Source organism: Drosophila elegans, unplaced genomic scaffold (genome assembly GCF_018152505.1).
Source record: "Drosophila elegans isolate 14027-0461.03 unplaced genomic scaffold, ASM1815250v1 contig_149, whole genome shotgun sequence".
Lineage (NCBI taxonomy): Eukaryota > Metazoa > Arthropoda > Insecta > Diptera > Drosophilidae > Drosophila > Drosophila elegans.
Window position 1 is genome coordinate 2,087,373 of NW_024545513.1, and position 14,477 is coordinate 2,101,849.

The 14,477-nt window shown below is 36.5% G+C and overlaps 1 protein-coding gene across 4 annotated transcripts in view; it reads left to right on the forward strand.

The window, feature by feature from the left end:
* The window catches only part of LOC108137335 (carbonic anhydrase-related protein 10), an 82,610-nt gene that overhangs the window by 52,682 nt on the left and 15,451 nt on the right, over positions 1-14,477 (forward strand). For all 4 annotated transcript variants that reach the window (XM_017258968.2, XM_041708324.1, XM_041708325.1 and 1 more), the window contains 3 exons: positions 6,833-6,883; positions 11,243-11,379; positions 11,453-11,665. In XM_017258968.2, the coding sequence (XP_017114457.1) occupies positions 6,833-6,883; positions 11,243-11,379; positions 11,453-11,665 (401 nt within the window). The remainder of the gene's footprint in view (positions 1-6,832; positions 6,884-11,242; positions 11,380-11,452; positions 11,666-14,477) is intronic.

A 14,477-nucleotide genomic window follows, 5' to 3' on the forward strand; every position in this document is an offset into this window, starting at 1 on the left:
GCAAATGGAAATGCTTACTTGGCCAAGCCAAACGAAGACCGAAAGAACCAAGCCAACCCAAACCAAACCGAACGGAACTAAAAAATGAAATCGTAGCGATAGAAATTAAAAGCCAAAGCTGTCCACAAAAACAGAGGCGTGTAAGGCAGCCCAAAGAGGGGGGGGGGGGGCTTTTGAAAGGGGGTGTGGTAAAAGGGGGGGTGGTGACGAGCGAGCGACATTGATTGAAAGCTTTCACTTGCTTGCGCTTTTAAAACCGGAACCACCGTCATGTTCCTCCAGATCACTCTCCCCTTTTTGTATTTCCCATATCCTTCAACTTTTTGCTCCTGATTTCAGCGAACACGCCTTGGGCTATTTGCATATTACCCCAGCCCCCCCTCCTTACCATAAATCATAAAAATCAAATGAATTAGATGCGGTGGAGAAGGAAAAGTGTGTTCAACACAATCAATTAAAACACAAATAAACGATTCCTTTTAAATATTCTTTCCTGAAAAGCAAACATACATGCATCTTACTAATTAAGCTTAATTAAATCAAAGGGTTTCTTAACTAACACTATTAAATAGTGTAGAACTTTTATTGATTTCCAGTACTTGAAAGAACAACCGAATTTAAAAAATTTATAAAAGTGATTTAAAAACATATAAACATCTTACTAATTAAGCGTAATAATGTCAAAGAACTAAAACTTAACTAACATCATTAAATAGTAAGCCATAGTTATAGGAATTTTTAATGATGTCTAGAACTTGTAAAAATACGGTGCGTCTACTTGATAATTCCTAAGGAATTTATGTGATATCAAATCCATACTCTTGATAGATGTTAATTTACAAAATTTTTATTAAATTGATTTTAATACCGATTACTTGAATGGTTTATTTTAACAACATTTGTATTTAATTTTGTACATTTGCTTTACTTCAAAAACAGTGCGTATACTTAATATTCGAAATTGCACAGACTACAAGGTAGATTAGTGTAAAGTAACCTCATGTTTTTATGAGCTAAAATAGTAAGCTTTAAAACATTATTAAATCTTACTTTCGAAGTTGAAAACTACTATTCTTTCTGTTTTCAAAAAGTAAAACCCTAATTCCTACAAAAAATGTATCCAAATAAATAATTTACATGCCCAAAAGCCTTGTTAACATGAAGATAATTCAAGGCCACATTGATTACATTTACATAACCTTGCTCAGCCCACACATATTCATTATATCGCTGGCCATATAATTCAGTTTTGTGGCCATAGCCATATCCTTTTCGTCCAATCTGTTGTGTTGACACTTGTTTTTTGGGTTGTCTTGGGAAAAATTAGCATATGTCTTGGAAAGGGAGTGCCAGAAAGGTTTGGTTTGGCTTGGTTTGGTTTTGGGGGGACTTTGTAACATATTATGATAGTGATAGATATAATCAAGTTGGGCAAACATCAACAAAATATTAAGTTACCCGCGGGCAGAGCCTGATGATGGCCCCATGTCTCCATGTCTCGATGTCCTGATATTCTCGTGTCCCTCACACATGGCGTGTGTATTCGTTCGCTTACAACTACAAAACTACAACACGCTCCTCACAACAACAACAACAAAAACAGTCAGCTAAAATGGCAAAAAAAAACTCGCGACAGCGTGACTAAAATGCGCACGTCAATCCTTTTTTGCCTTAATTTTTTTTTTGTTTTTTTTTTTGGTTCAACCACCCACACACTCCCCTCTACCATTAATCCACCCCTTTGTTCTTGTTGTTGTTTATTGTTTATGTTTTTTCGAGTTGTTGTTGTTGTTATTGTTGATTTGGGCGCGTCAGAAGTCGGCCATGTTTACGTGCTTTTTAAATAGACAAGCGACGACGACGACAGCAAACAAATAGAAAATGGCAAAAACAAAAAAGCAAAACGCAAAATGCCAAATACCAAATATCCAACGAAAAACGAAGGCAATGCAAAGAAAACATACGACACTAAAAAGCCGGAAAATGGGAATATATTACATAGATCGAATTGTATAATACTCTGTTACCAACTTTTGAAATACATATCTATTAATTTAAAGCCTTTTACCCATAAGTTGTACTTTAAAACTTCTGATAAATATATATTATATTACTAAGTGTTTCTAAAATATGTCCCTTCACTGATAAAAAATGGGATCGTAAAAATAAAGATCTGACTGTTAATTTCCAAGTTGTATATTCAATGTTTAATTTAAATATTAAATGCAATGCATATTAAATTGCTTTTAATATTAAACTATTTTATTTAATGTGGAACGTATAAGATTTCAAATAATTTTTATTTTTGATTTAAATGCGTTTTATTATAGTTTTAATTTAAATAAATCTTCAGTTACTAAAATCCATTCCAAAAATAGTCAAATAAAAAACTTTAAAATTTCATATATAAAAAAACTAAAAACAGCAATAAATTAAAATCAAAGCGATAAATCAAAACAAACAAAACATTTTGTTTAACATTGTTATAATTTACTAACTTTAAATTGATTGTTTTGTACAGTTTAGATCCTAAGCTTTTTTTTCTCCAACTTTCGTATTTATTCAAATTTTCTTGCAAAAAATTGACAAAAATTAAAAATTTTCATTAGTGAATGCCACTTGACTTGACAAGAAATATTTTCCAATAAAACCCGAACTAGAGCATCAGAAATCAAAAGAAAAGAAGGCAAATAACTGGCTGACAGGAGAGGCAAACAATATTGGGCGCAACTAAAGTGTCGCCATTAATTTCCTGCAGGAAGCACAATGCGAAATACAAAATAAGACTCAGCATCGAAACTGAAGCTGAAATTGAAATTGAAATGGAAATTGAAGGCCCCGAAAAAGGAAACCAAAAGGAGATGGCTGGCGACAATTAGCACGCATTGGCCATAACCATAAACGGCAAACAACAATTAGCAGCAACTATTTTTGCTTATTGGCCCTAAACTAGAGGAGCTTCCAACGGGTGAAAAGGGGGGGACCCAGACGGGCCAGCAGACAGAAAGTTGTCAACGGCAACGACAACGACAACTGAAATGATAAGAAAATTTCATTTGTAATTAATACTAAAAGGCGCGACTGCGAAAACAGAGGGGGAAAACTGAGGCGGGGCGGGAAAATACGAGGTAGCCACAAAAGCGACAACCACAAGCCGAGTACGAAGGCTAAAGGATGCGGGATGCGGGGTGAGGGGCTGGCGGGGGCGTTCAGACGGCTCTGCTGCCATGGCATTGCCTGCACTGAGAGAAATAGAAAAAAACATGCCAAATCCATGGAAAGTCTATTTTACTTATTCAATTTAGAATTTTTTTGACTCTTCTTAACAAGTAAGCTAAGAACATTTAATTCAGTTTCTAAGAAATGATTAATGATATATTTATCTATATATATATATCTATATTTTTTATCTGTCTAATAATATTCATAAAATTCAAAACATTTTATATAAAATTTTTTGATGAACAATGAACAAACTTTCAGCTAAACAAATAGACTTTTACAAAGTAGCAATTCGGATCGTTTTAGCCTTTTTCTAGCTAATTTCCGGCCAAACTGGCTATTTTTTGTATAAAACTTAGATTTTTCTAGCTGATTTACCGCCAAAAGAGCTACTTTTTCTAAAAAAAAACTTGGCTTTTTCTAGCCGATTTTATAAAATTATTCGAGGACCTAAAAATTAGCCTAAACATACGAAGACCCAACAATTTTCAATTTGAAAATCAATAGAAATATTAAATACTTTTTAATAACTATTGAACGGGGCATACGATCCAAGCAAGTTAGGTTTCTTCCGACGCGTATTTTCAACAAGAATGAAACTATCTTAAAAGGAGCTCTGCCGTCCATAGTGATTATTTAAAAAAAAAGAAGTAAAAATATTAGCATAAGTTATATTAGTAAATACTCATTAAATGATAAATACATTTTGATTATTTATTAAATACAATTTGGCATGTATATCAATATTTTAAAAATTCAAAACTTTTATATATTTGTACATTTAATAAACGTTAATTGGTCCGAGGAAAAATTAATGGAATTTTTTTGTAGTGCATTCTGGACTGGTGACTTTTTGCCCTGCTCTCTTGCCCTGTCACTCTCTGTTGCTTTGTGCAGCCATAAAAATTTGTTCAACATTTTGTTGCCTTTTATGATTGCGAATGCGATGCCAAGGAGGAGTGGAAGAAGGCCAACAGAAGAGGGTCAAAAAGAATAAGAAGAAAAAGATGGAGATGGAGATGGAGAAGAAGCCAACAGAAGGATCAGATGTAGTAGGGGGGAAAGGGGAGGGGATGTGCAGCCAGGTGAAAATTTATAAATAGAATTCAATGAACAAACAAAACCAAAGGAGAGTGGAAGAAGCAGCGAATTGAATAGAAATTATTCGAAATGTTTTTCAGCAGAAAAAAAAGGTGAAAAAAAACTTTTGGTAAAGTGTGTAAATTTGGGAGACTAAAAACACCTAAAGCTTAATGGCAAATTCGGAATCTTGGACACTGAATGTTAAAATAAACGCAGCTCTAGTTTAAATGGGCTTTAACAGGTGTAATTCATAAAACGCCAAGATAAGATGTTAATTTTTATCACAGAATACCTTAAAGCTGTTATTAGTTATTTTTTTGTTTTTTGAGTATTATTTATTTAAAACAAGTTGTTGTTTTTCATGGTTTAGTTTAGTTTATTAGGATTCGGGTAACCAACATTTTTGGTTTTTGGATTTTGGTTTTGCTGCATTTTGGTTTGCATTGGCTGCATTAAAACGAAATAAATCTTCAAGTGCGCCACAAAAATTACGAATGGCAAAAGGGGTTTTATGAATCTCAGTGCGCAACATTCCGGCCACAATTTATCGACAGCGGGTTAAACCAACCGCCCCGCCCTTCGGTTGTCAAAGGGTTAAGAGCCGAGAATGGGCGACTGCAATGACGCTGAGCATTTAGAAATCCATTAATTTCAATCATTGCCCATGACTTTGCATTATTATTATTATTATTGTTATTACTCTCGTTGATGTTGCTCTTGTCGTTGCCTTTTACTTTTCGCTCTTTCCTCGTCACAAGTTTTCAAGGTTTTTTTATCCATGCTTTTTTACTTTCAAAGGGGTAAAAAAAAGCAGGGAACTCTGGGTTGTTATGACCTAAAGTTTGCCTTGACAAAATAGTTTTATTTTGAAATTTGCTTAGGAAAGATCTAGCGATATATTCAGTTACAAAATCAATAATAACATTTAAAAAAAAAAACTTTATTTTCAATTTATTTAGATTATATAGAACATCAAAATTAAAAAGAAAAAAATTACTAATATTTTATTTGGACTATTTTTTTTATATATATTTATAAATATGATTCCTTTTTTTCACTTTTAAAAATTTAATTTATTTTTTTTTTAAATAGTTGTCATAACAACAGAATCTAGCCTATTTGTGCCTACAATAACTATTTTTCCCCGAAAATTCGTTAGCAAATATACCTCTTTTTACCTAATAACACCCTTCAGAAAGTTTCACAAGAATATCTGGAGTGGAAGTCGAGTTCGTTGGGGTTTTTTCCCCGAGAACGAGTAACTTCTCGCCGGAAACTACAGTGCATTTCGCACTGCACTTTGTGGGGAAGCCGAAGGACCAAAAGGAGATTTTTTGAGGGGGTTCGTAACGCGTTTTAATGACTCAACATTTCTTGACTTTGATTCGAGTCGCGGAAGGAAAGAAAGAGTGCAGGTTGCTTGCTGGTCGAGAAGGGGTTGAGTGCTTCTGGCCAAAGGCATTGGCCCGCTTTTTGTCGGCTGTCAAAATAACAAAGTACTTCAGCTGCATTCCCGCCCAGCCAGAAAAAGTGAGGTGGTACAACAAAAAAAAAAAACGCCAAAAGCCAAAAAGGCAAAAAGTGTCGATGAATGTTAAAGTTAACAAGTGACGGAAGTGAATTTACAGGGCGAGCAAAAAAAGAGCAAAGCAGCCGCAAAACAAAAACGAGCCAACGTGAAACGGCGAACAAAAAGCGAAAACCAACTCGAACACGAAAAAATTAAAAGGCAAGTAAGCAAAAATCATTTCCACAAAGTGCAGGACACGAAGGACTCGCCGTAAAAAGTTTCCAGCCAAAACAGTTGATGCCCTATCATTAAAATAGAAGAAATTTCAGCTGTGAGCTTAATAAATAAGTTGCTTTTGATGATTGTAAAATTACACATTTTGATTTGTTTGTTGGGAAATATTATATATTCGTTAAAAAAAAAAATAAAAAAACATATATATATATACATATTAAATATACATTTGTGCTTACAAACAAATCTATAAAATAAACCACTTGCTGTCTATAACTATTTGATATTAATATCTAAGAGTTGCAAGATAGTTTACGGTATGAATGATATTTATACAATAATTAAATCAATGTTATGATTAGACAGTTAATGACTTGAAAATTAAACAAAGTTTATTAAACTAAAATATTTGTATAAGAATATATACAAATTAAATAAGTATTTTAGCTATAAACAAAGATGATGACAAAATAGTCGAATAAAAATACCGCTGGATATAAAAAGAATTAAATTTTAATCCTAATGAATATAATCAATAAATAATAAGTGAAACCATTTTTAAACTTTCTTACAAGTCTTAAGTCGTAAATGTGAGAAATTCCCTGCAATCTTTTAGATACTTCCCGGTATAATTAATTGCGTTTTTTCCCCAAACATTATAAGGTATTACCGCTGAGTATATATTGACCCAATCAGGATCTTTGACATGTTCTCGCGGCTTATACTCATCAACTCGAAATCGATGTGGAAATCTGATGCACTTTCACCGCTTTCTCTTTGCAGTTCTGCTCGCCGTCAGTTGGGAGGATTGGTGGACATACGATGGCATCTCAGGTAAGCTTTTCCGTCAAATCCCGCCCCCCTCACCTCCCCTGCATCCTCATTTTTCCACGGCCACCTTTAAGTTTCATAAATACCAACAACAAAGTAAATTTTAATCAAAGCTCAACAATAACCACGGACGGAAGCGGAAAGTAAAATTTTCAGCCAACGAGCAGCACGCGTCGCTACAGCAACAAAGTTGGCTTGAAAATCGAGCAGGAAAGGGTCGCGGAAAATGGGAAAAGCCAGGGCGATTGTTGTTGTTGTTGTTGTTGTTGCCGGTGTAAAACGATTTTCTCAGCGACTGAAGCTGCACGCGTGAAATGCATGGAAAAAAGGCCAAAGGGAAAATGGGTTGGGAAAGGGGAAAATGTGTTGGGAAAATGTAAAAAGAGCGGAGTGGGGAAATAAAAGCAGAGACGAAGCCGATTTGCAGCTGTCAAATGGAAAGGCAGACAAAGTATTCAAAGACCCAAGCGGAGAAATAGAGAACTTTCCTTTTTTCGCCATTGTCTGGCGTTGAAACGTGATAAGCAGTGGCAGTCCAGACGTGGAAAGAGAGAAGGGTATAGTAGCATGAGAAAGAGAGGGGTATAGAAGTTGGGGAAAGAGACAGAGGCAGTCCCGAAATGGAGAACAGTTCGCCATGTGTCACTACGAGCGGCGAAATCGGGGCAAAGGTCCGTGGAGATTAAGTCCAGACAGGACAGCAGACAGCCGATAACCGTTGCTCCTTCTCTTTCTCTTTCTCCCCTTCTCTCTCTGTCTCTGTCCGTCTCTCCCTGTACTTCTCACTTCGGTGGAAAAGCATCTTTCTTAATCTTATTAGAGAGACACAACGGCGACGCCATTTGCACAAGACAAATGCATAAATAAGTTCAAGTGCTTTGAATTTTGAATTGGATTTGGCGAACAGGGAAAAGTAGAAAGTGCAAAATGCAAGATAGGTGGCAAAAAATCAAATTTAAAGTGACAAAAACAAAATTCAGCACGAATTTCAAATGATTTGCTAGGAGAATTTTTAAAGCGGTTAGAAAACCAACTTATATTTTACCAACTTCTACATGTTTCTTAAAGTTTTATCGATATACATATTTCTGTAGAGTGCTATAAGATATATTTATACAAACTGATTTAGTTAAATGCATTGAAAATATCAACTGCAAATTTTTTAGATACCAAAATGTTCTTTAAGACTTAAAAAATAATTTTCAGCTTGAACTTAAATATTTGTAGGCTAACAATAAATTTTAAAACAATTTTGAATTTTAAATAATAACGAAAGATAGAATTTTGTTTGTACTATGTAGGTTATCATAGAAAATATAACCAAAATAAAGTGCTTTTAAGTAATTTTGAGTTTATCATATTTTATATTGAAATCCATTTTTTTAATATAAAAAAGAATTGTGTATATTTTGTAGTAAGAGTCTAATTTAAAATTAAGTAGAAATATCAAAGAAATATCTTAGAACTAAATTTCAAATTGATTATAATTATGTAAAAAGGAACTGCCAAGGGAGCCTTTTTTTATTTTTGTCATCTTTTCTCGTCGTGTAAAAGCCTGGAAACAGGGGTGTCTTGTAACACGTGTTGTCAACAAATTGCAACCGAAATCCGAGGCGAACTTTGTGTCTCTTTTGGCATAAATAAATTTACATAAGCATTGCATGCATGTCGGCTGAAGGACTCCGAAATCGCTTGTCAGGGGCGCAGATGCAGATGTGTGTGTTAAAAGGGAGGTGATTTGGAAATCGATGAGGCCCCGAAAAAGACGACTAAGCCTCAGCTGCAGTTGCAGCTGCAACGTGCCACTTGTTTAACGTGATTTGCACTCGCAACGAGCCAAATAAAAGCGACCAAACGGAATCAAACGAAGCGTGCTTCATGCCACCGCCTTTGGCAGCACCAGTAGCTCACTGAAAAAACACCACCTTCGCTACACCACCCATCGTGGATCAACATCCACATCGCACATCCACATCCAGTCAGCCAAGCCACTAATGTTGTTAATGGCTGCTAAAATCGTTTGGCAATTGCCTCATTGCCTCATTGACTCGACTACCGAAGCCAGACCGCAATTTAATAGACTCGAACTCGAGACTGCAACATCCTACTCGGCGCTATCTGAAGACTTCTGCCTTCTGCCCCACGTTTATTCCCCTTCCGCTAAGTGCACTGGTGATGAGCACGTGACACGGGTGAAAAAGTCTCCTTAAAAAATCTCTTTATTTGCCACAATCAAATATGCGCATACATTTCTTTTTATTTTAAAACCTGAAACTACGAACTTATCAGTTGAAATAACAAAGGTCTTAAAACAACTTAAAAGGGTGTCTTAAAGTATGCAACATAAAAAGAATGTTGTCTTATTAAATGAATCCCCAGGATTTTCGGAGTCATTATATATAATTGCATACTTTAACGCAGCAATTTTATTAATAAAGTTTTCTTTATACTAAAATTTCATGAATGCTTTAAAATATTATACAAATAAATGAATTGTGTTTTAAAAAATTAAGCTTGTCATATTTTAACTATGTTCTTAATTTAACTTGAAAGGTTGTCTTAAAGCATGCCATATAAAAATAAAGTCCTCTTTTGGAATAAATCCTAGGGACTTGCGGACACATAATTTTTCATTGCATTCTTCTAGGCACTTTCTTTTTTAGTAATATTTGTGACACCCCTTTTTTTCTGATTAGATCACCACGCTCTAGAGAGTTAATTGCTTAACCCATTCACGCCCGTGTGGCATCTCCAGTTTTTCATCATCAGCTCCACTGGTTAGTTTTCCCAGTCTTTGGATTATTTTCCGCGTTCCTCATCCCCTTTTATTTTATCCGCTTTTCTTTTGGCTTTTCTTTTGGCTAATGCGATGGCGTCGTTTGAGGTCAACAATCGCTTAAACGCGAGTACGTGGCATATCTATGATTGAAGCTCCTGATTGCGGCCTCGCAGCGAACGTGTTGATTCCCATGCATCTCTGCCTCATCCACCCCCCTTTTCCGCTGACTACGTGTCGTATACGCAATGCGACTGCAGGCGAAGCATTTCTATGGTAGAACAGAGGAGGGGCGAAATTCTGTGGGAATGTGTGCCATAAATGGGATTACTAGTGGCTGGAACGGAACGGACTCGAATGAAACGCCCAGAAGAGGTTTAAATAATAGGTTGATCCTTGAGCAAGCAAGCGAAAAACATGGCAAATAAAAGGATAAGCGCAGCATATAAATAAAATCCATAAACTCAACTAAGGAGAGGGTATTTGAAATGCGGAAAGCACCTGTTAGAAGTTAAACAAATCGAATAAGTTATCTTATTTCATGAATTCTTAAAGACAATAGTCCCTTCTTATGCGATACAGACGAATGCATAAAAACAAGCAGAGATGCCTGACATGTCTGGCAGCTCTGCTAGTATTATTATTTTAGTAATTTTACGATAAGAATAACTATTTAACAATACAACTGAGTGAAGCAAAAGTAATATATCACCCTTTAGAAAGCAAAAAAAATTTCATTTTAAATTGTTTATTGGTTTTAAATGGTCATTGCATAAACACAGTCACAGAGTAAATTAAAATGGAATAGAAAATACTTTAAGGAAATGAAATTTTATAATCTGCTATATGAACTGCTACTAAACTTTTTTTTTTTTTTTCGATTGAGTCGGAGAACTTAGATGCAAGCCAAACCAAAATGAAACACTTTCAATTGCTGAAAACACAAGGGCCATAGATTATATCAACTCAACAATAGCAACACGAGCTGGCAAAAGCAATGACTTGCCCTGAGAACTGGCAATAAAAAAGCTGGCCTATTGTTTTTTTTTTTTTTTTTTTTTTTGGGGGCAGCTCAGCTTGATTTCATATTGCCATAAATTAAGCTGCCGGGCCAGATAAAGTTTGGCCAAAGCCAAAAGGACAGGGACTGAGACTGACTCCGTAAAAGTGGGGCTTGGCTGGTGGGAAAACTAAGCAAACCGCATGGAAATTCAGGCAGCAATGGGGTATTAGATGGCTTAGTTGTGTGGCCAGAATCAAACAGACGCAGAAACCAAAAAACTAAACCGACGCAGACCAGCACCTATGCATCTGCAGACAAATATTGTAATGGTCACCCCCTTGACTTTTTGCCCCCTGTTTCAGCCATTATGCAATTTGTGGCAGCTTTTTGCAACACCTTCTGCCTGCCAGCCAACAACCAACAACAAACAACTAAAAATCCACAATTGTGGTCGGCTGGGAAACTTTGAACGGAGTTTGAGGGGGCAGTGGGTTCATAAATCTCCATGCCACCATCCTGGACAGGGATCGATCCGAAAGTCTGTCTAATAAAGTTTCGTTTTCGTTCTCGTCCTCGATCCAAGGTCCTGCCTTCTGGGGCCTCATCAATCCGGAATGGTCGCTCTGCAACAAGGGTCGTCGCCAGTCGCCGGTCAATCTGGAGCCACAGCGCCTGCTCTTTGATCCCAACCTGAGGCCCATGCACATAGACAAGCACAGGGTGAGTAAAGAGATCGCGACACTGCTAAAAAATATGTGGTAAATACAAATATTTTATTGCGGTTAACCCCTAGATATCTGGACTGATCACTAATACGGGTCACAGCGTCATCTTTACGGCCGGAAATGACACGGTGGCCAACTACGACGGCATGCAGACGCCGGTGAATATTTCGGGGGGACCGCTGTCGTACCGCTACCGCTTCCACGAGATCCACATGCACTACGGCCTCAACGACCAATTCGGATCGGAGCACAGTGTCGAGGGGTATACGTTCCCCGCGGAGGTGAGATATATACACTCGAGAACTATACACTGAACACTGATATATTTTATATACCCCCCACTGGTGTGTCACTCTCAATTTCCGGCCTTGGGTGAGGCCTAAATTTAGCATGGGACACTTTGACACTTGCTGTGGGGCCATGCTATTTCGGTTCGTTGCCTGTCAACAGATTTCCAGATTTCCAGATTTCCCTCTTTAACAATTCAATTGTGTCTGCCTTTTTTTGTTTGAGGAGGGGGCCTTGAGCTTTGCAACTTTTCTTGCGTCATTTCATTGCCATCCCAGTGGCGCCAGTGGCTGTAAACTTGTTAGCCCGCCCGCTCAAATATTTACACAGATAAACGAGCGGAAGTGTATTTGATCAGCATTTAATGCAGCAAATGTCGATTTGTCGCTGGCAAAAAACAAACACACAAAAAAATAAGAAAAAAACCATAAGAAGGGGCGAATATAAAATAAATGAAAAGAAGTCAAAAAAGTCAAGAGCTCGGCTTCTTTGTCTGGAGTTATCATCATCAACGCGAAGATGTCGTCGCCAGGTTGAGTTCAACATGTTGGAGATATTTGCCCCCACTTGTCTGGCGCTTTGGTTTGACGCCGCCAGCCTCCGCTTTTCCACATTTCTACTTTTCCGCTTTCCCGCATCATTCACACTTTTCCGAGGAAACAAAATATTCAATCAAGACTTCAGTTTAGAAAAGGTACTTAGGCAGTAGTGATTTTATTATTTATATTAATTGCTTTCAATATATTTCTTTTATGAACTTTTAAGATTTCATGTCAAATTTTAGAAAAAATTTTAATTTAGACTTTATTTTGCAAAGGTATATGTTCTATTAAAATAATGATTATATTATTAATATTTCTTACTTTTGGTATACTTCAGGGATAATTATTCTTCCGTTAAATGAGTGTGAATGATATGGAAAAGTGTTTTTCCAGTCGCCTTTTTGCAGCCTGCTGCTGATGGCTGATGATTTTGTATTGTTTTATTTGTACATTGTTTCTGGGGAAGCAGGAGGGACATATTTATGTGTCAGATGGCAGGCGTTGTTGCGACTCGCTCAGACACCTTGTCTGTTTAACCCCTCACCCCCCCTGGTTTTCCACCCCCTTTGGTTTTCCTCCTGCAACGGAACGGAACGTACACATGCGTGCTCCCGTCCCCCTTGTTTGCTGTTTGTTAAATATGATTTAACCTCCCACTCGGAGTCCTTGTCTTGTTCATTTTGATGTCAAGTTCACACACAGGCTCGCTTCAGTTGATTTGCGAGCACGTTATTAAAAATATGTAAACAGCCGCGACATTCAACAAAGGATTTCTTTTATCAAACAGAGAAGGAGAAGAAGTTCTCCTTTTCAGTGGGTAATTTATGGCCTAAGATTTATAAGTAACTGCCTCTAGTGCTCACCATTGACTTCGACTACGACTTCGTAGGATGTGGCCAGCATTCCTAATCCCTGACAAATTCCACAGGCCAGATGTCCATTAATTAAAACACATTTCTTCTGGCCCCAGCTGTTCCCAGGCGAATTAATAAATGTCTAGTGTTAACGGAGTCATAACTTTTGCCAGCGAACAGATTGAGAAATTCCATTGGGTTATTTATGGGTATATAAGTTCAGTACATTGTTGTTTGGCCAAATACCTCAATTAGTACTTTTATTGGCCATCAACAACTGCGTGCAACAATTTACAAAATTTGAACAAAAATCTTAAAACAAAAAAAAAAAAACAGTAAATTAATTCTGGGATATGTATATAAATTCAGTTTTCATAAATCCTTCTACAAGCTTTTGGAAACTTAGAAAGATATAAAATAGAAATTAGTACCAAAATAAACTAACTTTTTGAGCATACATTTTATTGCAAATTAACTGAGAATAGAATTTTTAAGGTATTCTACTTAAGAATCGAAAACTCAACAAAATCATAAATTCTACAAAACACGTTTTTCAAAATTCGTTTTTTTTGTCAAAACTAAATTTATTGTTTTCAATCGAACAGCGATGGATGGCATAGGTTGTTCTAAATAGCAACTCTTTTGACTTTGGGTCTTATTTTGGCAAAGTTACAGCAAAAAGACTCTTCAGAAATAATGTTGTTTGAAAAATCGCCAAAAATCCCAAAAAACACATTAAAAACTTGGTTTTTGTGTCAAAACCCTGGGAAGTAATAGTCAAACGATGGAATGTCATACACCGTTGAATTCGTAATAAAATTTCCAATCGAATGGCATTCACAGTTAAAATATTTCAGATGTTCAAATTTCTGCAAAATAACTTTTAATGAAAAGTCAGAAATAATGGTCAGAAGTTGGAATGTCACACACCATTGAATCCGATCAAATGACATTCACAACTAACAATTTTTTAGTTCGCGAATTTTCGAAAACAATGATGATGTACCCCCTAATCAAAAATGCGAAAATCGGCCATCAAATCAACTTTTGAAAATACGCTTTTTAAAATCCAATCGAATGTCATTTACAGCTGAACATTTTTCAGTTTGTCGAATTTTCGCAAAAGATTAGTTCTGCTACACAATTATTTTGACTGTGCATTTTTTATTGGCAAAGTAACTCGTTTGGGGGAATATTGTACCTCTCATTTATAATATTTGATAGACTTTGAGCCCTTTAAGGGCAATTTTTGCATCTGCCTTGGCTGCCTTCGGGCTTAAGTGGCCCGCCGCCACAAAGCAAATTCCCGAAATCAAGAACACTTCTTGGCGCTTTTTTAAGAACCTTTCACCGGCAAAGAGTCCTCCGCTGCGGAGGGTTAATCCGTATCCCGGCGTGCGTCTGACTGC